Raw genomic sequence first — 27,269 nt, 5'->3', positions numbered from 1 at the left:
ATACCTGGCCTCAAGGAGCTTACATTCTTTTTCATTTTTTTGGAGGGGGGTTACATTTAAGTTCCAAGCTGTCTCCCTTCCTCCATCCCAACCCCAAGCTAGAGAATGCTAACATTTGTTTCACACATACACAAACACAAATACATACACATATAAACACATACACACACACACATGCACTCACACAGGCATGTAAAACTATACAATCTAGAATTCATTATAGAAGTTCTTTGACTAGGGGTTATAGTATTTTCATTCATAAGTTCTTTGTAGCTGATTTAAATATTCTAATGGAGGAACAGAACACAAAAGAGAGATGATGGTAGAAGGTATGGGGGGGTAGAAATACCTGCATAGTACTATGTGAAAGTCCAGAAAACAGGAAGAAGAGCCAGAAAAGGACTGAAGATATGACTGGCCTAGGGACTTTCCTTAAAATGAAAGACCTTGACATGAATGTGCTGAAGCCCACATACACTGGCTTGGGAGAATTGATTGTATTTTCAATATGAGACTTTATACCTTCAAAATCCCCATACATTGCAAATTAAAGCTTGATTTTTGTTTTGTTAATTATTTTGACTTAAGAAAGTGATGGAGAATATGCCACTACTGCACATAAAACTCAGAAGTGTATCATGTGTGTTTTTTAAGAGTTATTTGTTAAGCATTTACCAGTAAACCATTACATTTATCTAATGTCTTAGATAGACACCCTCTCTCCCCATTAAAGAACAGGGTCAGAGAATGAGCAGAATTCAGCCTATAAGTATAAGCCAAGTAGACAAATGGACATGATGAAGTCATGTGACCTAGTTGTTCCTAAGGAGTCTCTCTCTCTCTCTCTCTCTCTCTCTCTCTCTCTCTCTCTCTCTCTCTCTCTCTCTCTCTCTCTAGTTCTGGATCCCCCCACAAACCTGACTGCCAGTGAGGTCACCAGACAAAGTGCCCTGATTTCCTGGCAGCCTCCCATGGCAGACATTGAGAACTACATCTTGACCTATAAATCCAGTGATGGAAGCCGAAAGGTGAGTTGTAGATAAAAGGAAAGGTTAAGTCCAAATATGCCAATCACTTGAGAATGAAGGGTCAAGGAGAAAACATCTACCAGAGGGAAAGGGCTAGGCATCTGACCATTTTTCACCAATATGCTCTACCCAAGGTGAGCTACATGACACATACAAAAAAGTTATGGGATTTAGAGCTTTAAAGAGCCTCAGGGATCCTCTAGTCAAACCCCTTTATCTTACATACAGGAAGGCTCCTGAGTTTTCTTATTATTGTCAAAAAGTCTATGTCTACACAGCACACAACAAAGAGGAGATTTGTCAAACTTGAGGTAAATATCTTCTATATAGATAGTTCTACATAATTCAGATCCTCAAATAGAAAACTAGAGAATGGGTAGAGCCATCCCAAAGAGTCTAAGGGATTCAGAAACTGTTTAACCTGGGTAGAAATGTAACATATCTGAATCCACCACCCCAAGACAGAGTAGAACTACATTCCCTTATCTTTTATGACACCAACTTCCTCATATCTCTTTGAACCATGATTTCTTTTTCCCCTTTTTTTGTTGTTGTCCTGCATAGGAGCTGATTGTGGATGCAGAAGACACTTGGATCCGCCTAGAGGGACTATCAGAGAATTCTGACTACACAGTGCTCTTGCAGTCAGCCCAGGATACTGTTCACAGTGTGATCACCTCTGCTAGCTTCACCACAGGTGAGTAAGTGATTGGGACTTTCACAATTCACTCTCACACATAATTCCCCTAATAGTAACATGGTCCCTCATCATCTCAGGTGAACCCTGGCCCTCAGTGGGGCCCCTAAAGGAAACCAAGCTGCTTTTTTTCCTAGCAAGGAACTTAACTCTTCCACTTTTGCATTCCCTTCTTCAAGAGCCCTTTTCTACAAACATACTCACTTTAAAGACATTGTAAGCTGCAAAAGACTTCCTCTGTGGCCACTAACTTCAAGGAAGAAGACCAAGTTCAAAGTTGATATCCTTTTCCAATTTAACTTCAAAGGACTTTTCTAACAAATACCATCCTTTGCACCTTGGTCCGCCATCCTTGCCTTCATGGATTTTTCATCCTCTCTTCTCTCCATCTCAAGGGGCAGTCAAAGTTGAAACATTTCCCATCAGTTAATGGATGAGTTAGTGAATGAATAATAATAATGAGCTAACATTTACTTAGTTTTATAATTTACAAAGTTCCTTCCACACACTATCTCACTTTATCTTTACAATAATCCTGTTAGGTGCAATTATTATTCCCATGTTTAGATGAGGAAACTGAGACAAACAGAAGTTAAGTAACTTGTATAGGGTAATACAACTAGTAAGTAACTGAGACAGGATTTGAATTCAGGGTTTCCTGTCCATCTCATCATCTAAGTTCCTTGCAAATAACATAATAAAATTTCATATACATATATATATAATATGTATACATATAAATCATATCATATACAATAAAAACAAATTTATTAAGCATTTACTATAGTGAGTATGTTGTTGAGTTCCAGAGATAGAAATACAAAAAGTAAGATATCCTTTACCTTCAAACAAGGGAATACAACTCAGAGCTTGGGGATAGATAGCCTGAGACAAACCTTTTTTGTCTAGGAAACCATGGGGATGGTGAGGTAGGCCATAGTTGATGCCAGTGTCTACCAGCTCCAGAGCTGATTGTTAACTTTTCAGTGTAAGCATTTACTCTTTGAAAATCAACAAATGATATATATTATGGGCTTATTTGTTGGTTTCTTGTTAAGAAAACAAAAGAGAAAATGTTAAGAAATGTTAAGAAAGCAGATTATATGCAAAAGTATGTAGTACATACTTCTTTTTTGGAGAATCGCATACCCTTGGCCACAGGACAACTGACTGACATATTCTTTCCAGAAATGGTAGTGTTGATTTGCTTATTTTATTCAGAGTTAGAAATGGAAAATAGGGGAAGGAGAAGAAAAGGAAGCATCCCACAGAAACATAGCTTGAAGATGGCCAGAGAACAGCAGAATTCTGGAAATTTGGTTGATTTCTAAAAGAAGGTCCTGTCCTGATCTCCAGGACATAGATTATCATGACAATGTCCAGTTCTTAGTACTGTCCCAGTTACATAGGATTTGTGTGTGTGCATGTGCACATGCATTTCAGAGGACAGCTAAGATAAATAGCTCTAGTATTTAGATTCTTATGTGCCTATGTGTATGTGCCTGTATTAACACCATCCTTCTTGTTGAGGTAGACTCTGGCCTTAAGTTGCCTTCTTCATCTTATTGGAGAAAGTTGATTAAAAACCTGCACAAACACATCTGTTTTATCATATTTGACCTAGAGCAAGAATTAGGTCATGAAGTAGAGGTTGGACACCAGAGCAGTATCCTCACCAAATCAGCATTAAGTGCCCTGACCCTCTTAAGGTGCTGAAGTCAAGGATAAGCCTTCAAATCCTTTCAAATAGCTTTTAAAATCTTGAAAATAGATATCCTGCCTAGGCTCTGGGTTCAAGATCTTCCCTGCCTTGTTTCACTACAAGCATCCTTTGAAGTGCTCATTCCAAGAGACTTTTGGAGATTTCCAACTAGAGACCCAGATTATAAAGAGTAAATTGGAAGAGATACTCGAGGCAGAGCAACCATTTAGTTGTTAAAAAGCAAAAATGAAAAGCAGTAAGTTCCTGAATCAAGGTAGAGATGTGCAAAGGAAAAAAGGGGTGGAGAAACCAGAGTTGTCATGGAGGTAAGATCAGTTAGCTGCATTTAACCACTGATTAAAGTGATGTAAGAAGGAAGAGTCAAAAATGGCGTTAGCATGGTTCTAGTCATTCACATGCCTCCCACTCTTAGTTCTTTTCTTTATCTTCTCTTTCCTTGAAAATTGTTGTTGTTCAATCATTTTTTAATCATGTTTGACTCTTTGTGATGCCATTTGAGATTTTCTTGTCAAAGATACCAAAGTAGTTTGCCATTTCCTTCTTCAGCTCACTTTACAAATGAGTAAACTGAGGCAGAGGTGTGACTTGCCCACAGTAAACTGCTAAGTGCCTGAGTCTATATTTAAATTCAGGAAGGTAAATCTTCCAGAGCCCAATGAAATCTAGCACTCTATTCCCTGTGCCATCTAGCTGCTTAAGACAATTGTAACAACTAATTGATCTGCCTGCCCCATTCGCCCTCCAAACAGCTACCAAAGTAGTTTTCCTACACTGAGTCTCATCATGTTATTATCTCTAGGATCAGATATTCTCTTTCCTTTTTTATTCTTCTTTTCCCTTTTCTTTGTATTTAGAATCCTTCATAATCTAACTCCAATCTCCCTTTCTAGTCGGGTTCCTGATCACTTCGCTGCATATACTCTGTGACCTTCTTCCATTGCACTCCATCTCCATGGTTCTCCCCACCCCCCATGCCTGGAACTCCCCTCCCATCTCATCCTCTTAGAGTCCATAGTGTTTTTCAAGTTTCAACTCAAGCAACAGTTTTTACATGAAGCCTTCCTTGATCCTCATGGATTCTAGTTCTTCTCAGCTCCCTCCTCCCTCCATCAAAATAACTTGTAATCAATTTTTGTATATATTCAGGGTAAACTTCTTGTGACTTCCTTATTAGAATGATGACTCCTTGAGATCAGGGACTTTGATCTCTAAGGATTAACAAAGTACCTCATTTATAGTATAGAAGGTGCCTAATAAATGCTTATTAATTAATTGATTGATTTAGGGGGGCTTAGAAAGGCTTAGAAGTCTCTTCTAGTTCTGAGATTTTGAAATTCTGTGACTTGAATTTTTTAATGAAGTGAATCATGACTTAAAGAGAATTATTTCCCTTAAAAATAAAAAAGACATAGATGGCAAGTACATGAAAGAAACTCTCTATTTGCATATTTATTAGACACAAACTTATAATTTCATCCCGAAAATGCACAAATTTCATTGCTAGCTCTATGCAGTATGAGCCTTTAATTCACGTCTTGGTAATGCTAAAGCTAGTTGTCGTGAGCATTATGATAATATCACAGTATGTTTCTGTCTTTTGTGACATCTTGCATCTAGAGAGAGTTTGCAACCTGCCAACTGAAAAAAAAAAGCCAGGAACCACTTAGCTGCTCCTTCTAAGATTGAAGCCTAGGCCCTTACCAGTTGGAAATACACTAATATCTGAAGTAGGGCTAAAGCCAGGATGGGGTGATTAAGATTTTTTCCCCATAAATGTTGAAATTTAGAGAGTGCTGATAATCTTTATAGTCTTTCAGGAGGAAAGGGGAAAAAATGAACTTAATAATCATTCAAAGCAGGTTCCCTCCTTTAGATATAAACTCCTTCCCAACCCAACCCTATGATGTCCCTTCCCTACCTTAACAGTTGCATCTTAGTGTCTTGGGGTCATCACACCCCCACCATCACTCAACAGAGTGAACATTTTCTGCTGCTTGCCCTCTGTTCCCCTCCCCCCAAAAAAATTGATACTGTAAGTGATGGTCATTTACACCATAGTATGAATGAGTTTCAGCTATTTTTTCTGAGATCTTGCTTTGATAGAGGTCAGAGAAGGAGAATATAGAATCACTGAATCCCTGAGGCAAAGCTGGGGAAAACATCAAGACAGGAGAAGGATAGAAAAGAGCAAAATCTGCGAAGTTATCACCTTCTTTCACCACCTTGCCTAGGGCTAGCATTGGACACGTGGTGACCTCAGAACTATGGGTCTGGGTGGTAAAGAAGGTCAGAGATTTTTGAGAGATAGATAATGGAGCTGATTTTAATGGACATCGCCTGCACATCCTAATGCCTTCTAAAACACTGACAAAGAAAAAGGATGTCTTCTAAAAAGAAGTCTAAAATTGGACCCCAAGAGGGAGAAGGAACCAACATCCAGCAGGTACTACACCCATTCCTAACACACACAAAAAAATAAGACAATTGTTTTAAGCACTCTTTGTAGCTAGTTTAAGAAATCTGGGGGGGGGGCGGATTTCCCCAAAAAGAAAAAGGGAAAAAAAATTACAAAAAAACTTCGTTTGATCGAGAAGTCTTCCTTTTTTGTGTTCCTGCCATACAATGTACAACTATTTCATTCCTTCCATCATGTTAATAGCTGCCTGTCCTGATGTCTCTGGTGTTTGCACAAGACTCAGGGGGGAATTATATACAAGTTGTATAGAAGAGGAAAAAAATATAGATACATTATTTATAATTTACTGTCGCCTGAAATTTCATCCAAGGTCTACTTGTCTTTAAAAGACATGAATATAAATGAGGAAACAAATATTCCCCACAGAGCAACAGAGCTTGGTGAAATGATCATCTTCAAGGCAGTTCCTTTTGTCTGATTTAATGCTATAAGAAGCAAACAAGGCTTTCACTAAAACCTGTCTTTGGAGACTCTGGAGATAATAAAAAATGGGTTATCATGACCTTGGGGTTAAATGAAGACATGTGGTAATTGATGTGTCCATAGATGGACTAGTGTCTCTCTAGCCACCTTCACATAAGGGGCTCTTCTGGTCCTTGGTCTACTGGTGCTTGCAGTAATATCCCAGATGCTCCAACGTAATGCCCAGGAGGCCCCCTTTAGCAATGGATTCTGTTTTTTATAGCTGTGAACAATTAGGAAAGTGGGAAGCTCTGGGTCCTAGGTGGAAAATATCTTGAAAATTCATGTTGCTAGCAGAAATATTCTAGTTAGAAAAAAGTGGTTGTGGAGAATGACCCCTCAGGGTAGATGATCATTCATCTCTGTTCGTAGGGAAAGAAAAGACGAATTTTTTGGTTGAAAAAGCAAAGGGAAGAGAAGCATAATAGGAGTTGAGTGGGTGAGGGGTGATCTCTGCCCTAATGTTCATCAAGATAAAGCATTTTTCCCCTCAGCACACTCAGAGGAGAGGAAGACCTCTCCCACCCTGTTCTCTGTCTGAACCAGGGTCCTCAACTATAAAATTGGAATCATCATATTTGGTTTAAGAAGCAAATGAGAGGGGAAGCCTCTCAGAGGATAGAGCACTGGCCCTGATGAGGACCTGAGTTCAAGTCCAGCCTCAAACACTTAATAATTGTGTACCTATGTGGCCTTGAGCAAGTCATTTAACCCCATTGCCTTAAATAAAATAAAATAATAAAATAAAATAGAGAAGAAAATGAGATAACAGTACCTAGCACTGTAATTCCTCTTTCCTCTTACCTATGACCAGATCAATGTGCTTCACATTTTCCCTTGCTTCCTCTTTTGCTCTCTTCTTAAGATCTCAGGAAGCTCCAAGGACATTAGAACAGAGGATAGAGCACTGGATCTGGAATCTAGAGGTTCTGAGTTCAATTCCTGCCTCAGACATTTATTAGCTATGTGATCCCTAGACAAGGTGCCTAATGTCTGATTGCCCCAGTTTCTTCAACTATAAAATGAAGATCATAATAGCATATTCTTTTCAGGGTTGTAAGAATCAAATGAGATATTCTTTGAAAAGCACTTTGCGAACCTAGCACCTTATAAATATTATTATTAACTACATCATTAATTAGTAAGCACTATTAAAGTATTAGTAGTGAACTTTTATTATAATAAGTGTGCAATTTAGTAGTAAAGCATTAGGTACTATCTAAATTCTATGATTATTAATTACAGTATTAATTAAATGACATTGGTAAGTGCTATATAAATGCTTACTGAAGTTATTAATCACATTACTTATAGACTACAGTATATTATCAAACACTATAAATGTTAGTTATCATTATTATTAATTACATTACTTCTGTAATCTGAGTTAAAATGATAGAAATGTAGCTAACAGTTATAGATCACTTTAAATTTATAAAACGTTTTTCAAATAAGATCCCATCTGATCTTTACAAACAACTCTGTGAATAGGAACCTATTATTATATCTATTTTAAAGATGAGAAAATTGACTGGAAAGTTAAATGATTTGCCAGGGTAATAACGTTAGAAAGACCTGAGGCAGTATTTGAATCTAGGTGTTCCTGACAATAGATCCACGGTGTCTTGAGTGAGATTAATCAGTTAATGAGGGCAATCATCACCTCTACCTTTATTAATGGATATGATTATTAATTTGCCTAATCTCATAAGTGGAATAAAGGGCTATTTACTCCCTCCTTTGTTCTCTGCTCTGATTCACTGCTATCTTCTGGATGTTCTACACAAATCCATTTCTGAGCAGTTCTTCCAGTGAATGCACCAATACTATCAATAATTCAGCCACCTTGTGAATGTTTCCCAAGCCAGGAGACAACTAGAGGTTGTTTCTGACTTAACTCCTATACTAATTATATTTTGAGCTGAAATATTTCCTTTCCAAAAGTTTTCCTAGCTAAAACTTTGACTGCATCAAAAGGGGGAAACTCCTTTTAATTTTCCAATGAATCTGATAGCTTTCCTTTTATGCATAATTATTAGGATTGACTGTAGATCTTGAGAGTGGATTCCAGTATGCAATAGTCACAATTATACTGGTCCTGCAGACAGAAGACTTGTGTTTCAGGGTATTTTCTAGTGGGAGCTGCTGCTTCTGTCCACATTATTTCCTTCATAAATTGAAATTCCTGAAAGCAAAGCACAACATAAAAGGGGAAAAAAAGGATAATAGGACAAGATCCGTAAAAGCAATAACAGAGAAGCTGATTAGAAGAGAGAGCTCAAAATTTATACTTCAGAAACTTTAATTCCATGAAGAACACTAAGAAGGAATAAGCGAGGATATAGACCATGAATTGAACTTTAAAATTTCAGGATAAACAAGAAAGAAAGAGAATTAACGAAGAGAATAAAGCAAAGAAATTCTTAGGAAAAGGAACAAGGGAAAAAAAATTTAAAAAAGAAGTCGAAGAGGAGGGAAGAAGGGGAAATTTTGAACTGATCACTTAGAAGAAAAAAAGAAGGGCAAAAGAGGGAATAAGAAATAGATAACTAAATTAAAGAACAAGAAAACAACAATTTAAGTAAAACCACAGAACTGTGGAAAGTATTAAAAATCTAGTCTAGGATAAATCCATGGTGCTATGTGGCACCACAGTATACAGAGCTCTGGGATCTGGAATCAGGAAAAACCTGAGTTCAAATCCATTCTCGGATGCTTCCTAGCAATATGGCCTTGGGTAAATTACTTAATCTTTGTTTGCCTCAGTTTTCTCATCTGTAAAACAGGATAACAAGTGAACCTATTTCCCAGGGTTATCATGAGGATCAAATGAGATGTTTGTAAAGTAACATAGTCTCTGGTAAGTGTTATAAAAATCTTAGTTATCATCATTATCTTTATTATTGTCATTAGTATTACTATATGGAATTTAAAGGGACGTAAAACAAAAAGTTATTCTTTAAAAAAGACTAAAAATGATAAAATTATAGTCAACATGCATAAAAAGAAGACATTGAAAAATCAAACAAATGGGGGGAAATGGTTGATGAAATCATAGCAATTGCAGAAGAAATGAGAGGAATCCTCAAAACCTATTATCCATAATCATATGCCAACATAATTGAGAATTCAAAAGAAATACAAATTTATCTAAAAATTATAAAATGCCAAATTAACCAGATGCCAAATAGAGATATTAAATAATCCAGAATTTAAAAATTAAATTGAATCAGCTTTAGAGACTACCAAAAGAAAATCCAGATCCAGATCAATTTATAAGTGAATTTGATCTAATTTTTAAAGAACAATTAATTCCTATACTATACAAATTGCTTCCAAAAATTAAGATAGAAACTTTTCTAACAAACTCCTTTATTAGATAAATATAGTTGTGATACCTAAATCAGTAAGAATGCACTTTGTCAAAGGCCTTTTCTGCATATATTGATACAATTAAATGACATTATATGTTTTTGGCTTTAATAAAATGTTAATTATTTTCTTATTGTTTAACTATCCTTGTATTCTTTCTAGTATAAATTCAATTTGATAATAGTTAATTATCCTTCTATAACTTGCTATTTCTTTTTGCCAGGATTTTGTTTGATTATTTTTGAATTGATATTCATTAATAGTATTGATTTAAAGTTCCTTTCCTATTTGCAGATGATATGACTTACATTAAAATTCTAAGGGAATCAGGGAACTGAGATAATTTAACAATTTCAACACTGTTGCATACCACAAAACGTAGCTATAAAAAAGACCTCTTCTTTGTTTCTGTCTCTCATATGTCCTAACTATGTAACAATGGGCAAGTAACTTAATTTCTCTGAGTCTCAGTTTCTTCATCCATAAAAATGGGGATAGTATTATTGTACCACCTACTTTTTAGACTAATAAAGAAACCATTTTATATACCTTGAGGTACTATATAAATGGAAATTCTTATCATTCAGTTAATTGACAAAGTATCCCTTTCTATCCATGTCGACAAGTTGAAGATGTGTGGACTAAATTACCTAAAATGATTTGGAGCTAGTTAAATGATCATACTCAAGAGATCATTGATGAAGCAATGTTGACTTAGAGAGAAGTCTTAAGGGGTAATAAATAGCCTAGAGATCAATTCTTGGTCCTATATTGTTCAACATTTTCATCAATGACTTGAACAAAGTCATAAAAGACATAGCTATCATATTTGCGGATAACATGAAACTGGGAAAAATAGTTGTATTGAATAACAGAGGCAGGATTTAAATAGATCTCAAAAGGCTAGAATTATGGGTCAAATTTAATAAAATAAAATCTAAAGGAATGCTGGCATAGATAGAGTACTAGGACTGGAGTCAGGAAAATCTGAGTTCAAATCTGGTCATAGACACGTACTAGTTGTATGATCCAAGGCAAGTCACTTCACCCTGTTTGCCTTGGTTTTCTCATCTGTAAAATGAGCTAAGAAGGAAATGTAAAACCATTTCAGTATTTTTGCTAAGAAAATCCCAGATGAGTTCACAAAGAGTCAAACAAAAGACTAAACAGCAACAAATATATAGAGATATATAAATACAGATATAGATTATCTTATATACTGGAATTCAAAAAATCAACTTCACAAGCAAAAACATGAGAGACTTATGATGAGGCAACATAATTACAAAAAGAATCTGGGGGTTTAGTGGAATACAACTTAATGCAAGCCATAGTATGATGTAATAGTCAAAGAAAACTAGCATTCAGAGTAAAGAAAGTGATAATTCTACTTCACTCTGATCACACCATACCTGAATTCTATGTTTATTTTTTCCCAAACCACATTTTAGGAATGACGCTAATAAACTGCAATTTGTCCAAAGGAGGGTATCAGAAATGATGAGAGTCTCAAGATCACATTATATGGGGGAAGAAGGAATTGATAATTTTTACTCTGAAAAAGGGAAGGCTATTTTTGTAAAGAAGGGTCATGTGGAAGTTAGATTAATCCTGTTCTGTTTGGTCTGAGAGAAATAGAGTAAAAACAATAGGTGAAGATTTTCAGACTTGTAATCAGACAAAACATTCTAACTTCTAGAACTGCTTCAAAAGGTAATGGTTTTCCCTCTCTAGAGGTCTTCCTACTGATCTAATGACTACTTGTCAGGATACTTTTGAGAGATTCTTCCTGTAGATGTTTGATGTGATGACCTTTGGCTCAAATTCTGAGATTCTACGATTCAGCATTATTATAAACTATATTGATTGGAATTAATCATTTTACAAGGGAAAAACAGCCTTCTGGTTATATTTAAACTCTTTAATCCTCATGATGAAAAAAATTCAAGTTATGATCACAACTTGAAACATTTTCATCATGAGGATCAGTGCCATCAGTTACTCATGAGAGTCCACACTCCTACTCTCTAATTTCTTCCTCTCCCTGAAGCTATATTTGTTAGTTATTCCAAACAATAGAGAGCTAAGACTCTAGGAAAGATTTATTGACATAATTAGTTGGTCTCACTGAAAAACAATTGGCAGTTCTGATCCTTTTTAAATAATGTGTAACTTGACCTGAAGGTTTCAAAAATAATTTTAATAAATTTTAGCAATATCCTTTGTGAAGAATTTTTATTAAAAAACTGTTTTTATTTGATTATTTTAAAATATTTGAATAGAAAACCAGTGTGGTCTCTTTTAAAAATCAAGTTGTAAAATGGAGAAACTATTCACCCAGGGTGAAGAAACTCTGAATTAATGATAAAGAGTGCAATGAATGGGTAATTATGTGCTATCATTTTGTGAAAGATCATTAAAAATATATGTCAGAAAAGTAACAGATTTAACACCTGGGATGGCATTGGCAGAAAGATATTCAGATATTCAGACCTAATGGTGATCATATATTAACAGGGAGTTGTGGGACTGATAGAGTGCTCCACTTGGAGCCTGGAATCCTGCCTCTAACACTTATTAACTTAGCTGTTTAGCCACTGGCAAGTCAAATAACCTCTCTCAACCTCAGTTTCCTCATGTGTAAAATGGCAGTAATAATAGCATCTACCTTACAGGGTTGTTGGCAAGATCAAATGAGAAAATAAATGAAAAGCGCTTTGTAAACTGTAAAGTTCTAAATAAATATTAGCTATTATAATTGAGAGGCAATGTGGCATAGTAGCTAAAGAGCTTAGCCTGAAAACAAAGTAGAAAGAGGTTCAAGTTCCACCTTCACATTTAATGGCTGTGTGACCCTGTTGCTCAATTTCTAAATGTTCTAGGAAACTGTTGAAGACTGCAAATTCAAGGGTTGGTGTTGATTGATAAAAGTTCTCAAGACCAGAGTTCAATCACCCATCTGCCAACTGGCAAGACTCCCTAGTGCAGCCTGAACTAGATTACTATATAGTTGGGAAATATTTAACAAAATTACTAGAAATGCAACAGAACATAGATAATGTTTATTTATGGTTTCCTAAATCATTCAGCAAGAATTCTCATGTACCTTTTAGTGCTCTCCTTCCCCTATTTGACTTGGACATTACTTCCCTAAACCAAGGAAATCAAACTTCCTAAGCCCTTTGATTATCTTCTTTGAATAGTAACCTAGCATTGATGAGAACAAGAACCTGTGATAGTGCCCTGGGGTAGCCTGAAGATAAGATTAAAATGACAACCTTTTCCCCAAGGATAAGTGAAAGTGAATTCTGACATGAATGAAGACTGGAATTTCTAATTTGCAATTAGGAGTTGACATTTCTTTTAATCTTTGCTTTCATATGGAAATTAAGTTGTTTATAAGAAGAAATAATTTTTTATGCTTTCTTAATTTAAAAATTGTATTTCTCAACGAAAATCTCAAGAGAATGAATGGATCATCAGTTATATTCAATACTCTCAGTTCACCTTATTCAGCCAGGCCTAAACTATTCTCAGTATCTACCCCCCATTTAATGCAGTTGTTCCAAGTGCCAACATATCCCAAAATGGGATTAAGATTAGCCTTGTATCATTGAGCCAATTTTAGTAACAAAAACATCACAGTTATCAAGCATTTATTTATAGCTTATTTATAGCTAAATAGATTTTACTAAACAACAACAATTTTGCAGAATCACAGAATGTGAAAATGGGTGGATAACTCAGCAGACACCGACACTTACCCATTCCCTCCAACTCCAACTCCCTTCTCCAGCACACCCAAGAAGTGTTTATCTAGCCTTTGCCCAGAAATTTCCAAGGAGGAGGAACCCACTGTGGGAACTCATAACACGAATTAATTCTAATGATTGGAAAGCACTTCTGATATCAAATCTAAATTTGTTCCTACAGCTTCTATCCATGACTCCTATTTCTATGCTCTAGGACAGACAGAACAAATCTAAAACTTCTTAAGCTTGATAGTCCTTCAAACTCTTGAAAATAGCCATCATGTTTCCCACATACCCTGTCTTCTCCTCACTAAAGCCTCTTTTGCTGTAAACTCAATGAACCTACTTACCCTTCTTCTAATCTTTAATATTAATATTACTACTGAAATCAATTAAAAATCTATCAGGAATATTAGGATAACCCATTGAGGTTGTTGCAGGGTCTGCCTTCTGTGATATAAATAAGACTGTCCTTTTTGTGACTTATCCATATCTATTCTTTATTGGGTTACTTATTATATACAGTAACCTTTTTTAATTTGAACTTCAGCATACCTAAAGTGTGCTGATTTTGCTATCACATAAAATTCTGTGATGAACCTATTTTTGATATCTATTAATGATCCTTAGATCCTTTTTGATATCTATAAATGATCCTTAGAATGTTGACATCTCTTTCAATAAGATATTTGTTATTTGTATTATTGCAATAGCTCTATTTGTTAAGCTATTCAAAGACACAGAACCCCATTGTCTCCCCAAATATTTTATTTTTTTAATTAAATTTAATTAAATGTCCTAATTTGATGTAGAAAACTTTTAATATATATTTAAATTGAACTCCAAATTTTTCCCTCCTTCCTACCCTGCCTCATCCCTTGAGAAGGCAAGCAATTTTATATAGATTATACATGTAAAGTTATGCAAAACACATTCCCATATTAGCTATGTTACAAAAGAAAATACAGATGAGAAAAGTGAGGAAGGAGGAAGGAAGGGAGGAAGGAAGGAAGGAAGGAAGGAAGGAAGGAAGGAAGGAAGGAAGGAAGGAAGGAAGGAAGGAAGGAAGGAAGGAAAAAATAAAAATAGTATGTTTTGATCTTCATTTGAACTCTATCAGTTCTTTTTCTGAATATGAGTAGCAGTTTTCATCTTGATACTTTTGAAATTGTCCTGAAACTTTGAAAAGATCAGAATAACTAAGTCAACCATAATTCATTGCATGATATTACTGTTTTACTGTGTATAGTGATCTCCTGGTTCTACTCACTTCACTTTGCATTAGTCATAGAAGTTTTTCCCAAAACCATCCTGACCCTCATTTCTTAGAGCACAATAGTATTTCATAATAATCACATACCACAACATTTTTAGGCTATTCATGAATTGATAGGCATACTCTCAATTTCTAATTCTTTGCTAGGGGCAGCTAAGTGGGGCAGTGGATAGTGCACTGGCCTTGGAATCAGGAGGATGGAAGTTCAAATCCAGTCTGAGATACCTTCACTAACTAGCTATGTGACCTTGGGCAAGTCACTTAACCCTCATTGCCTCGAATCCAGGGCCATCTCCAGTCATCTTGATTTATATCTGGCCACTGGACCCAGATGACTAGAGGAGAAAGTGAGACTGGTAACTTGGCACAGTACTCCCTCACTCAAATCCAATTCATGTTGCTGTCATGGTATCACCTCTCTGATATCATGATCTTCTTTGAGAATGAATCATCAATTCTTTGCCACCACAAAAAAGCTACTATAAATATTTTTTGCACATATTGATCTTTCCCCCTTTTTCTTTGTTCTCTTTGGGCACCCTAGTAGTGGTGGTATTGATGAGTCAAAGAAGGTGCACAATTTTATAGCCCTTTGGTCATAGTTTTAAATTGTTTTCCAAAATGGCTGCATCCATTCACAATTCAACCAACAGAGCATTAGGATCCCAATTTTTCCACATCCCCTGCAACATTTGGCATTTTCCTTTTCTGTTATAACAGACAAACTGATAGAAGTGAGGTGAAGCCTCTGAGTTGTTTGAATCTGCATTTCTCATATCAATAGTGATTTAGAGCATTTTTCATATGACTATTGATAGCTTTGAGTTCTTCTTCTGAAAACTGCCTGTAGAACCACATTCTTTTAGCCAAGTCAAGCTATTTATTAGCAAAGAATTAGCATTGCAGTTATCTCTTAAACTAAATTATGGCACAAACTTCCAAATATTATATGCATAAAACAGCTAAATTTCGTGTTGCTCAAATAAGAGTCTTTCTTTATAACCTAGTGCTGTACATAACTTATGGCCTTTGCTTCTAAATCTTTCAGTGTCCCTCTAGTTAGATACAAGCTGCCTGCTAAGCATTATATTGTGCCCTGAAGCTAAACTCTTTAGCTCCAATTTTAACTAATTAGCAATTGTTCTCTAAATTGGGCTGTTTCCACCCAATCTGGGAGATGAGTAGTAAATTACTTCCTCTCCTTCTTTCAATTCTCTTAAAATAAAACTAAACAGTAAAATAGTCATTTGACTGTTTGGTCCACTGAAGAAACTTTTTGAACCAGAATTCCACCTCGAGGGCTTAGTAACTGGCTTGAGCTACATCTGGTTCTTTAATTACATGCATGTAGAAATTCATCTCAGTTCAGCATCTATTTGTTAATCACCAATGTTCAAGGTACTGTCCTATAAGGGATTGGGATACAGGTATAAAACAGTCTCTCACAGAGATTGCCCTCTATTGTATAACTATGTCTTCCAGAGCCATAAAGTAATTTATAATATTTAAGTCAATTTATTTATTTATTTACCACCTAAAAAGTGCTATACATTGGGATTACAAAGTAAAGTGAAAACAGTCCCTGTCCTCAAGGAGTTTGCAATCTAGGTTTATAATCTAATCTTTAAAGTTTTATAAACTTTCACACACATGTAAATTGGGGCTCAAATTATTATGGTGATGGTGAATGAGAAATGATCTCTTGTGTGTGTGTGTGAATGTGTGTGTTTTAACACATACTTTATGTAGTATGAACATCTGAATTACTAGATTTATAGAGGAATAGAGTTCAGACTTGGAACTGAAATGATCTCTGCTGCCAGCTGTACCCAAAATATTAAACTTTTACTAGGGGTTGAGGGTGGGGGGGTCTGACACACCACCTGCACCTTCTCTCCTTAATCATTGCACTATTTGTCAGCTTCATGCTTGTTGCTGCCATACTTGCTCCACATCTACTTCCTGTTCCATAGGAATGAGAAGATGACATGGGATAGGACTAGATGATAATCTGATTAATTCATGGTACTGGTATCATATGGAAGCTTCTCAGAAGCAATCCTCTGATTTCCAAACCAATTATGCATTCTAGGTAACAAGGACCTTTTGAAGGAAATAAATAATTATTTTATATCTCCATTTTAACTTGCGTAGAATAAATTCCCTAAGAATTTCATGGCTGTCAGTGTAGTATATTAGAGATGCCAGTGTTCTCTAACTTAACAGCTAAATCCTGGAGGATTTATTCAATTGTCTGAGACGAATAAATTGGTGACTGGTCCAGGGTCACACAGCTAATAAGTGTGAAATGAGGATTTGAATCCAGTTTTCCTGATCCCAAGCTGAGAATATCACCCACTATTCTGTTGTTGATTTAAGTAAGGTTGATGTGTAGCAGTAAGACCCTCCCCTTTCATTTAATAGAAGTTTGGTTTTGAAAGAGTAATAAAAGAACATTTCTAAAAGGAGAGTGACAAATTTGTATATGAAAAACAATTTTAATCTACTTATAAAGAAACAGCTTAGACTTACGGGTCATTAGAAAGACAAGATAGAGAACTATACAAGGGCAGAGAAATTACTGAGACTTCAGGACATTGTGACCTCTCAGCTCATTTGCATGTGACTGTTTTTAGAGTTTGGTTCTAAGTTACAAAATAGTAAATCAAATAACAGTACAACATGGGAAGATTTAAAAATAACTCAATTTCATACCTAATAGAAAGGTGATTTTCATGAATTTTATTTAAAAAAGGAAAAGATGAGTCACTGACCGCATGGAGGCTCTGTTTTAAAGACATTAGAGAAAATGAAGAAACCATCAGGAGAGCCAAGGAAAAAGAAAGGCTTCAATATCTGTTCTCCCAGACTACTGAGTGGAAGAGAGAGAAATGGTTTTTTTAATAGATTAGCCAGGAAAAGTGGTTTCTAGAAAGCTCATTGGAAGACAGCTGAACTTGGAATAGATGATACTTCTGAGAAATGTCTACTTGTTCTCTCTTGCCCTATTTGGTACAAGAAGGGGAGACAAAGAAAAAGAGACAGTCTTTGAATCCATTTTGTTTCAAGAAGAAGTTTAGAGCTGATTGAACAAAACAAGAGAACTGTTAAGTGGAAAGGTAGTTGGACTTTTCTTTACTGTCCAGAAAGTCAGTTGTGTAATTTTACTCTGAACTTTGATTTTCTGTAAGAGGATGAGAGATAATCAAACAATGCAGAATTCTGTTGAGTGAGGAGCTGACTGAGCCTGTCTGCTTTACTCAGAGAGTTGACTTGGGGAATCTTGCATTTCTCTGACTTAAGGGAACTCCTTGTCACTATTTGTCAGCTGCTTAACAGGTTCTCAGAGCCCTGTTTAAAGACAGCTGTGAGTTAAAAGAGTGTTTTACTATTTTATCACCTCAAAAGAAAAAGGAGACTTTGCCCAGCAGGCAAGTAATGAAGACTAGGAGGGAAGCAACTAGTAGAGCACTGGCTTTGAGTGGTGCAGATTATTGCTAAAGGAGCCAAGGACATCAAATAAATAAATAAATTGTGAGATGTGCTTGACATAAGTCATTCTCCACTCGTGTACTCCCATTATGTTCCCACTCTTCTCTACAGGAGAAGAGTGTGACCCAAGTTTGTGTGTAGATTGCTGTTTCTATTATTCCTGTATTTTCATTATATCGAGTAATTGTGATGATTCTTCTTGCCTTTGCCTCATTGTTAAGTAAATGTTTCACTTTTAAAATCTAAAGCTGTCATGGTAACTGATTTTATGTAAATATAAATTCTAAATGGACATTGGTTTATGCTCAGGAGCGATAATGGCAAACAGTAAGAGTATATCCACACGTACAAACATATACACAATAAGATTACTCCCTAGTACCCTACGTAAATTTGAGTCATCATTATACATGATAATGGTCCTTCTCTAGGAAATCCAGATCTGCCCATTTGAAGGCAGGTTGGGTAAACAAATCAACCTAGAGCAAAAGAAAGGAACTGCATTATAGCCAGATTATACTTCTATATGAATTAAATAAATTAATAAATTATAAATGAGACAGGCTTAAAAAATCTCTGGAGGCAATGTGGTACAGTGGTCAGTTTCTATGACAACTATCAATGCCATCCAGTAAGATCCCCATTGCTATTTAATTGGCTATCCATAGTTAATTAGCTTTTAGTTAGGTTAATTTACTAAATATATATGCACAAATAATTGTTATAGAAATATCACCCCAAAAGCCTAGGATGCACTCTCCCACCAATACAAAGAGAACCAATGTGGAAATTAGGTACAGACATGCCATGTCAAGGCATCTACCTAGTAACCACCCATATCAATGGGTAGCCCATGCCCTTTGTGAAATTCCTGAGTTATCTCTTTTGAGTTCAAAGAGTAAATGCCTTTATAGAGTCCCTACTGTCGTTTTTATGCCCCCAAAAGCTCATATTTCCTGAAGCAATGTAACAAGATTATCCTCTCTCAGCTCCAGACTTGTCCATTCTCTCTAATGACATGAAGAGAAGGTTGAAAAATATCCTCTCAGGGGCGGCTAGATGGCACAGTGGATAGAGCACTGGCCTTGGAGTCAGGAGTACCTGAGTTCAAATCTGGCCTCAGTCACTTAATAATTGCCTAGCTGTGTGGCCTTGGGCAAGCCACTTAACCCCATTGCCTTGCAAAAACTAAAAAAAAAAAAAAAAAAAAAAATGATCCTCTCTCTGGACTAAACCACCCTGCCCTCTGGTAGAGTTATTCTCTCTCTCTCGCTCACTCGCTCGCTTTCTGGCTCTTTGTTTCTCTGTCCCTCTCTGTCTTTCTCTCTGGGTCTGTCTGTGTCTCTGATTTGTCTCCTTGTCTCTGTATCTATCTCATTCTCTCTCTGTGTCTGTGTCTCTCATTTCTCTATTTCTGTCTCTGTCTCTGTCTCTCCCTGTATGTATGTATATATATATTTAAATATATATATATATGATATACCATACTGGAGGCTTAACTGATATGTTACAAGACTCTTCTTCTTATATACATGGACCTATAGGCTCATCTCAATTTTTTCAGCCAATTCTAAAATATTTCCAACATACCATCTTCGGATTTCATCCAATGGTCGGAAGTTTTTCAATCTTCCCAAATATGCATATATGCATTCATCATGAAATCACATTCTAGATCATAATAACAAGTATACACTAATATGATCACAGATTTTTTAAAGCTAAATGGGACCTTAGAAACAATCAAGTCTAACCCCATCATTTTACAAGGGAGAAAACCGAGGGGCAGAAAGGTTAAGTAATTTGCCAAAGGCCATGCAGGCAATAAACAAAAGAATAAGAATCTGAATCCAGATCCCATTATTCTAAATCCAATATACTTCTACGATGTTACTGTACTTCCTATTTATTTACTACATATTATGCTATCTCTCTTTTATATATATATATACATATACAAATGTGTATACATTTGCTGTATAGAAATGCATATATCCATTTATAGATACACATGTGAGAGTTATGTATTAAAGCATAAAACCTTATTAAGACTATTGAAATGCCTATATCATGTAGCTTTACTATAAGAATATTTCCAACTTTCCCCTAAAAGATTACCAACCCTTTATTAATTCATAACACCCTGCTCCCTAGAAGGTTAAGAATGATGAAAAAAAGAATGATGCTTAGAAGCCTCGGGTTCTTTTGAAAGGTGACTGACAAATTGGTTGTCTGAAACACTTCTAATTTATTTTGACCCATATATAAGTGACTATAATCAGCAGTTATAAAACTACAAATCATATCTTGAATGAACTGAAATTACTTTTCTCACAGTGTAATTCGGGTATTTGCCTTAGTACAATAACTTCTAGGTAAGTATTTTGGTGTCTGTATGTAAACATGTGTATATGCATGTATGTGTAAAGATATATTTTCCCTCCTTCAAAAAGTCATTTTGGCTTTCTCTGCTGGAAGGTACTGCTACAAATGGTTAAAAAAATGACAATTCTTAGGAAATCTTTCTTTCTCCATGTCCAGGGGGTCGGGTGTTCCCTCATCCTCAGGACTGTGCCCAGCATTTGATGAATGGAGATACCCTCAGTGGGGTTTATACCATTTCCATAAATGGGGACCTGAGCCAGAAGGTCCAGGTATACTGCGATATGACAACTGACAGGGGTGGCTGGATTGTAAGTAACTGTATTTATGAGATTTCTCAGAGCTTCCCAAAATTCATAGCATTCCATGATTCACTTTTTTTCTTTTACCATATCCTCTTATCCATCACCACAATTCATTTTTCCCATTTCTTCATTTTCCTGGAAACCCTGTTTAATAGCTGAGACACAATCAATGTGTTAAGCAAGAAAGATTAAAGCTAGAAGAGTCTTGAGAAGGAACCGGTAATTGGGGAGACAAATCAGGATTTTCCACCTTTCCTCCTATTGCTTTCCCAAGTATTAATTCAGGAGGAAGAAGAAAAAGAAGGGAAGGCAAGAAAAGGAAGCTCCAAAAGAGTGTTTGACACTGAAGGTCCCAGAAAATTCCCTAACATTCTTGGTGAGAGCCATCATGAGAGTAGTGATGAGGATGGAGATGTTGACAGGAGCAGGTCTTGAACTCTGAATGCCCTTGAATGAGAAAAGAAAGTAAAATGAGCTTAAGTCCAGATTCTCAGCAACCTCTTAAGATGGCTCTTCTGTGGGGCCTAGCTATAACAGGGAAATAAAACAGGGTGAAGTGTTTTTGAAGTTCTGTATGCCAAATAGGTTGAAGGATCTCCTCTTCTTCTCAATCCTCCATGTGAAATCAGATGTTGGAAGCCAGACAGAGGCATGTGGAATCATTCAGGACCAGGACCTCTGCATCCCTTACCTATTTACATCTCTATTCTCATCATTCCTTTTTTTTAATTTTATTTATTTAAGGCAACGGGGTTAAGTGGCTTGCCCAAGGTCACACGGCTAGGCAGTTATGAAGTGTCTGAGGTAGGATTTGAACACAGATCCTCCTGACTCCAGGGCTGGTGATCTATCCACTATGCCACCTAGCTGCCCCTATTCCCATCACTCTTACACTGATTCTCACCAAGAATATTTGGAAATTTTCAGGGATTTGGGGTATTCAAGATTTCAAATTCCAAAAGGTCTCATTTTCTGGACCTCCTAATAATGCCAGGTGGCCTTGAGAGTAAAATGAATGACTCTCCATTAATGTTTGACACAATGTAGCTTCTCTCAGAATGAATGCTTTCAAGGTACTCCCTCCTCACATCACATATTAAAATTCCAAGTTGCGGGGTGGTTAGGTGGCGCAGTGGATAAAGCACCAGCCCTGGAGTCAGGAGTACCTGGGTTCAAATCTGACCTCAGACACTTAATAATGATCTAGCCGTGTGGCCTTGGGCAAGCCACTTAACCCCATTGCCTTGCAAAAAACCTAAAAAAAAAATTCCAAGTTTCTTTCCAGTCCCTTATCCAGAGACCTTCCCTGTTCATCCCCATGTCTTAGTGTATTTCTTCCTGCCATCATTTTTGGTCTATTTTGACTCTCCTTGGAATATACCTCTCCCTATTTATGTTGATTCACCTCAGCTCCTTGAAACTTGAAGGCAGGGATGACTTTGTTTTAATCAGTACTTCCCAAATACCTAATATAGTGTCTTGCACAGAGCAGGTTCTTAACAATTATTGATTAGGCTGAATTTTTTTTTAGAAAGTGGAATGCTTCTAATGCTTCTGGGCAGTGAGGAGTGAGGGATAAAAAGTTCTATAACTCAACTTTCTTCCCAAGCCATCCCACATTCCCCACCACTGACTGCTCACATACAGAGTTAGGCTTTTCAGATTGCTAAGAATGGGTCGTTTTTTGAAGAGTTAAATAGCACCTCTGTTCCTAACAGCTGCTCTTGGGAGACATTCCCTTTTATATCTCTGACATATGTGTGCCTCCTTCGTAAAGCATAATTGGAAATTGAAGTCGAAGCTGATTTATTGGAGGATAAATGAAATTAGCACTTAAACAGCTTGGAAAGTGGATGATTTGCAGTTACTTTGCCTCCAATATGATGGTGTCAGTCACTAGCTGATGAGAGTTATTCCCTTTCTTTTGGTGAAAAACTCCAACTTAACTATCAAGGAAAACATAGGGCCAGGACCATCTCTTCTAACCATTCTGAAGGATTTATGTCTACCTCTGTTGCTTTCTATATTCAAAGAGTGAACATAATTGCCAACATCACACCCAATCCTATAACGAAGGTGTAGACATAGAAAGGGGAGAAAAGTCCAATACTAGTACATTGTTTTGTTAGAGAGAGATAAAGAGACAGAGACAAAGTCACACACACACACACACACAGAGAGAGAGAGAGAGAGAGAGAGAGAGAGAGAGAGAGAGAGAGAACCAAAGTCTCACTGAGGTTTGCCTGTTCCCCATCCTTAGCACCCATTCTCATTTCTCCCCCTTGCCTTTTTAGGTGTTCCAGAGACGGCAGAATGGTCTGACAGATTTTTTCCGGAAATGGGCAGATTATCGTGTTGGTTTCGGGAACTTAGAGGATGAGTTTTGGCTGGGTATTGACCCTCTGATTTTCTTTTCTATACTACTTTGACATCTTATCCATTTCTTACCTTTCTGTCCATCTTGGGTTATGAAGAACCCTCTACCTGCTTACCTGCCTTGTCTCCGTATGTCTGTTCAGAAAGCTGACAGCTCCCAAATTATTCTCATTGCCCTTCACTCTGTTTGGCTTCTCTATTGATCTGTTTTTATCTATTGTGGTATTTCCCCCCTTTGTGTTGTCTCTTCCTAGCCTCATTAATAGTCTGTTATGTTGATGGGATTTGACATGAGGGAACTACAAAGGGAGAGAGCTACCCATCTGGGGTAAAAGGCTGAGTGAATTAACAGGGGAGGTCTTTCATCTCCAAGAAGCAAGGCACCAGCCAGCCTTAGGTCACAAGAGAAATGAGTCCAGTCACTTTGCTTAGTTCCACAGAGAAATGTTATTGCCCGCTTCGGGAAGGAAATGGGAAAATTAAGAAAGCATTAGAGGTGACTGGCAATTTCCTGGAGGTCCAGGACTGGCAGGAGGTATGGATGGATCAGAATGGAGCTGTGTACAAACAGAATCTATGAGGTCAGTTCTCGATGCCAAATTAGAATCTGCTCATATATGAAATTTAACAGAAGTCAGACAAGGAGCCTAGAGGAAATTCAACAAACCCTGTCTCTCTTTTTTAGTTAGATAATGGAAAGTGCATTGAATTTGGAGTACAAGAAGCTAAGTGTGAATACTGTTTCTGCTACTTGCTCCCCATAAGCCTTAGAAAAATCACTTTATCTCTCAAGGACAAAATGATCTCTATGGACTCACAGTTCTAAATCTATGACCTTATGACAATTGTTATGGGAATGATGGAATGGCAAGCAAACAACTAAAAAGTATTTATTGGACATTTATGATATGTCCAACACAATCACTATAGAGAAGATAATAAGGCAAAACAAAATGAAGAACTATTTATCAAGGAGTCAAACGAAAAGAAAATAAAAGTGAGTCTTTGCCATCATGCAGTCTACAGTCTAGGTAGGAGAACAAGACAAATACACATAAAACATTGAGAATGTGATTTAATTCCAAACAATATGGTGCTGATTGCAGCAGTTCAGCAGGAATTCAATTCAGCAAACATTTATCAAAAAACCAATATGTATAAGGTATTGCATTAGTCATGGGATAGGTAAAAATGAAAATGAAATTTTCCCTGTCCTCAGAGCTTTTATTCTATTGGAGAGATCAGGCCTAGGAGAAGTGGGAGTGGAAAGGAAGTGATGTCTGGATGCCCCTCCTCTATCCCTCATTGTATCATCTTCTCTTCATTCAACACCAGTTTCATGGACACAGATTCATTCTCCCTTCTGTTTCCCAAGCTGTTCTGGACCAGGTCTCACTCAAATTCTTTGCTCTTCTCTGCAGGGCTGGATAACATGCACAAGATCACATCCCAAGGGCGATATGAGTTGCGGATAGACATGCGAGACGGCCAAGAAGCAGCTTATGCCTATTATGACAAGTTCTCTATTGGGGACAGCAGAAGCCTCTACAAGCTCCGCATAGGAGACTACAATGGCACTGCTGGTACTTTCTTGCCCCCATCCAGAACCCAAGGGCCATAGGGACCTGGCAAAGCTGGTGGGTTTATGAGGCTCATGCATAATTCCACATACAAGAGATTAACTCTCTTCCTGGCCCAAAACAGTAGAGTTTACTAAGAGTGTGGAGCTGGAGTGACACGAGAGCTTATATTCTAGTCCTGATTCTGTCTTTAACTGGCTATATGGCCTTGAACAATTCTTTTCACATCATTGTGTTTATTTTCTTATCTCTAAAATGGGGGAAGATAGTATCCCCCCCAGCCCTAAAGAGTCATAAAGATAAATTGAAATGACATAAGTAGAAGTGCTTTATAAAGCAAAAAGTTCTGTATGAATTCAAGATATTTTCCCATCATTCAGTTTAATCAATAAATGGCTCATTGTCCTATATTAGAATGAATAATTATTTGGAAGGAACTTTCCCAGTGACATGACATGTAACTATAAAAGCTTCATTCCAAATAAGCAGTGATGTATGCCAGGGTCCCTGTTCTTGAAGAAGTCTTACTTGTACAAATTAAGCTCCCCAGTTCAGGGAGGCAAATAAATCAATTAATCAAAGATAATGATCAATGCCCTCACTGGGAGTCAGATATAATACTAAGTGTAATGGCACACTTTATTGTAAAGTTTCACTTCAGTTTTCACTCCTTTGCTTGAGGCACATGCATACCTAGGTTTTTGGTGGTATTTCTGCTGGTAGCTTTCTTTTGTTATTTAGTTTTCAGTCTTGTCTGACTCTATGTGATCCCTTTTGGAGTATTCTTGGCAAAGATAATAGAGCAGTTTGTCATTTCTTTCTCTAATTCATCTTTCTCATGAGGAATCTGAGGTGAAATGGGTTAAGTGACTTGGCCAGGTCCACCAATAAGCATCTGAGGTCAGATTTGAACTCAGGAAGAAGAGTCTTCCTCTTTCGAGGTCTGGTGCTCTTTCCACTTGTGCTACCTAGCTGCCCCCAGATAATAAACCTTTATTATTATGCTATTAACTTTATCTAAACAGACTCTGATCTGTTCCCAGTATTTTGTTAGGAGCATCAAATGAGATAATAAATGTAAAGGTGTTTTGCAAACCTTAGAGAGCTATATAAATGAGAGAGCTATCAGTATAAATCCACATTTCATTGCCAATTATACTTATCTTGAAAAATTGCCACAAACTGGGCAACGTATGAGCTTTAATAATATTATTAATCACAACCTGCATTTATAAGGCACTTCCCAAGATGCCTGGTCACCTCATTAGATCCTCACTACAACCCTCTGAGGTCTATAATAGAGAATTCAATCTTTAAATCCTGAGACTGGACTTAAGAAACTCTTGATTTGAAAACTCCCTCCATTAAAGCAAAAAAGCTGTCACTTAGAGTCTTAGAGAGCTGTCTAGGAGTGCTAACCTTTTGGTCACATTATTTATTGTATTGGGCAAATAGAGGAATTGACCTCAATTCTTTCTGACTGAGGTCAGCCCTCTATCCACTTTACCATACTTCTTTTTAAGATACCACTTATTATCCCCATTTTACAGTTGGGAAATCTGAGGTAAACTGACTCACCACAGGGAATAAATAGGAGAGACAGAATTCAGATGAATTCGAGAACTCCAGATCCTATAATGCTCTTTCCTTTGTAATGTCATCCTTAACATTCAGATGTTGAAATGAAGGTTATTAAGCCAGGAATTAACAGGAGCCACCCAAACTCGCTTTTTTCCAATACTCAAGATTAATCCTATGCCTATACATAAACTATCCCTGAGCCTCATTTCTCTAAAAGGAATAAGATACAAATCTTCCCAATTACTCAAAACAGCATATGAGGGGATACATAAATCTAATTTGAACCAGTTTTACAGTTCTTGGTTTCACTGACCTTCTCTGTCTCCAACCTTGTTAAATACACAGGTGACTTTCTATTGGTCTTTCCTGCTTAATCATACCTCATATAGAGATAGCTATGATCAGTTATCAATCATTTCTGCTGGCTATCGTCTAATCTATTTGAAGTAATTTCCCACTTCTAGTCTTATGCTAGAAGGCGCTTTCATGAAAAAAAAAAGTTACTTGATCCATTGCCTATGTTCAGGCAACCCTAGACAAATGGTGGTCTATCTTCAGCCTAGAGGCAGGAAGATTTCATTGTCTTCCTCTCTTACAACTTTCAGAATCAAATACTTGCTCCAACTCCATTCTCATTTAACTTGCCTTGTTGCTCAATCTAATTTTTGGATTGACTCTTGCCACTTATAGGTTTATAAACATTTTCACTGGCTTTCACCCTATTTATCAGCCTCTTCTAGTTCCCCCACTCTGAGTTTATTCTTTCT

General features: G+C 36.8%; 1 protein-coding gene across 2 annotated transcripts in view; it reads left to right on the top strand.

Annotated features, from left to right (window-relative positions):
- The window catches only part of TNR (tenascin R), a 112,619-nt gene that overhangs the window by 70,571 nt on the left and 14,779 nt on the right, over nt 1-27,269 (top strand). For both annotated transcript variants that reach the window (XM_074222094.1, XM_074222095.1), the window contains 5 exons: nt 898-1,028; nt 1,593-1,725; nt 20,820-20,971; nt 23,260-23,356; nt 24,763-24,924. In XM_074222094.1, the coding sequence (XP_074078195.1) occupies nt 898-1,028; nt 1,593-1,725; nt 20,820-20,971; nt 23,260-23,356; nt 24,763-24,924 (675 nt within the window). The remainder of the gene's footprint in view (nt 1-897; nt 1,029-1,592; nt 1,726-20,819; nt 20,972-23,259; nt 23,357-24,762; nt 24,925-27,269) is intronic.

Source organism: Macrotis lagotis, chromosome 2, assembly GCF_037893015.1.
Source record: "Macrotis lagotis isolate mMagLag1 chromosome 2, bilby.v1.9.chrom.fasta, whole genome shotgun sequence".
In the NCBI taxonomy this organism is placed as follows: Eukaryota; Metazoa; Chordata; class Mammalia; order Peramelemorphia; family Peramelidae; genus Macrotis; species Macrotis lagotis.
The sequence above is the reverse complement of the archived record's forward strand: the minus strand, read 5'-3'. Positions and strand labels throughout refer to the sequence as shown.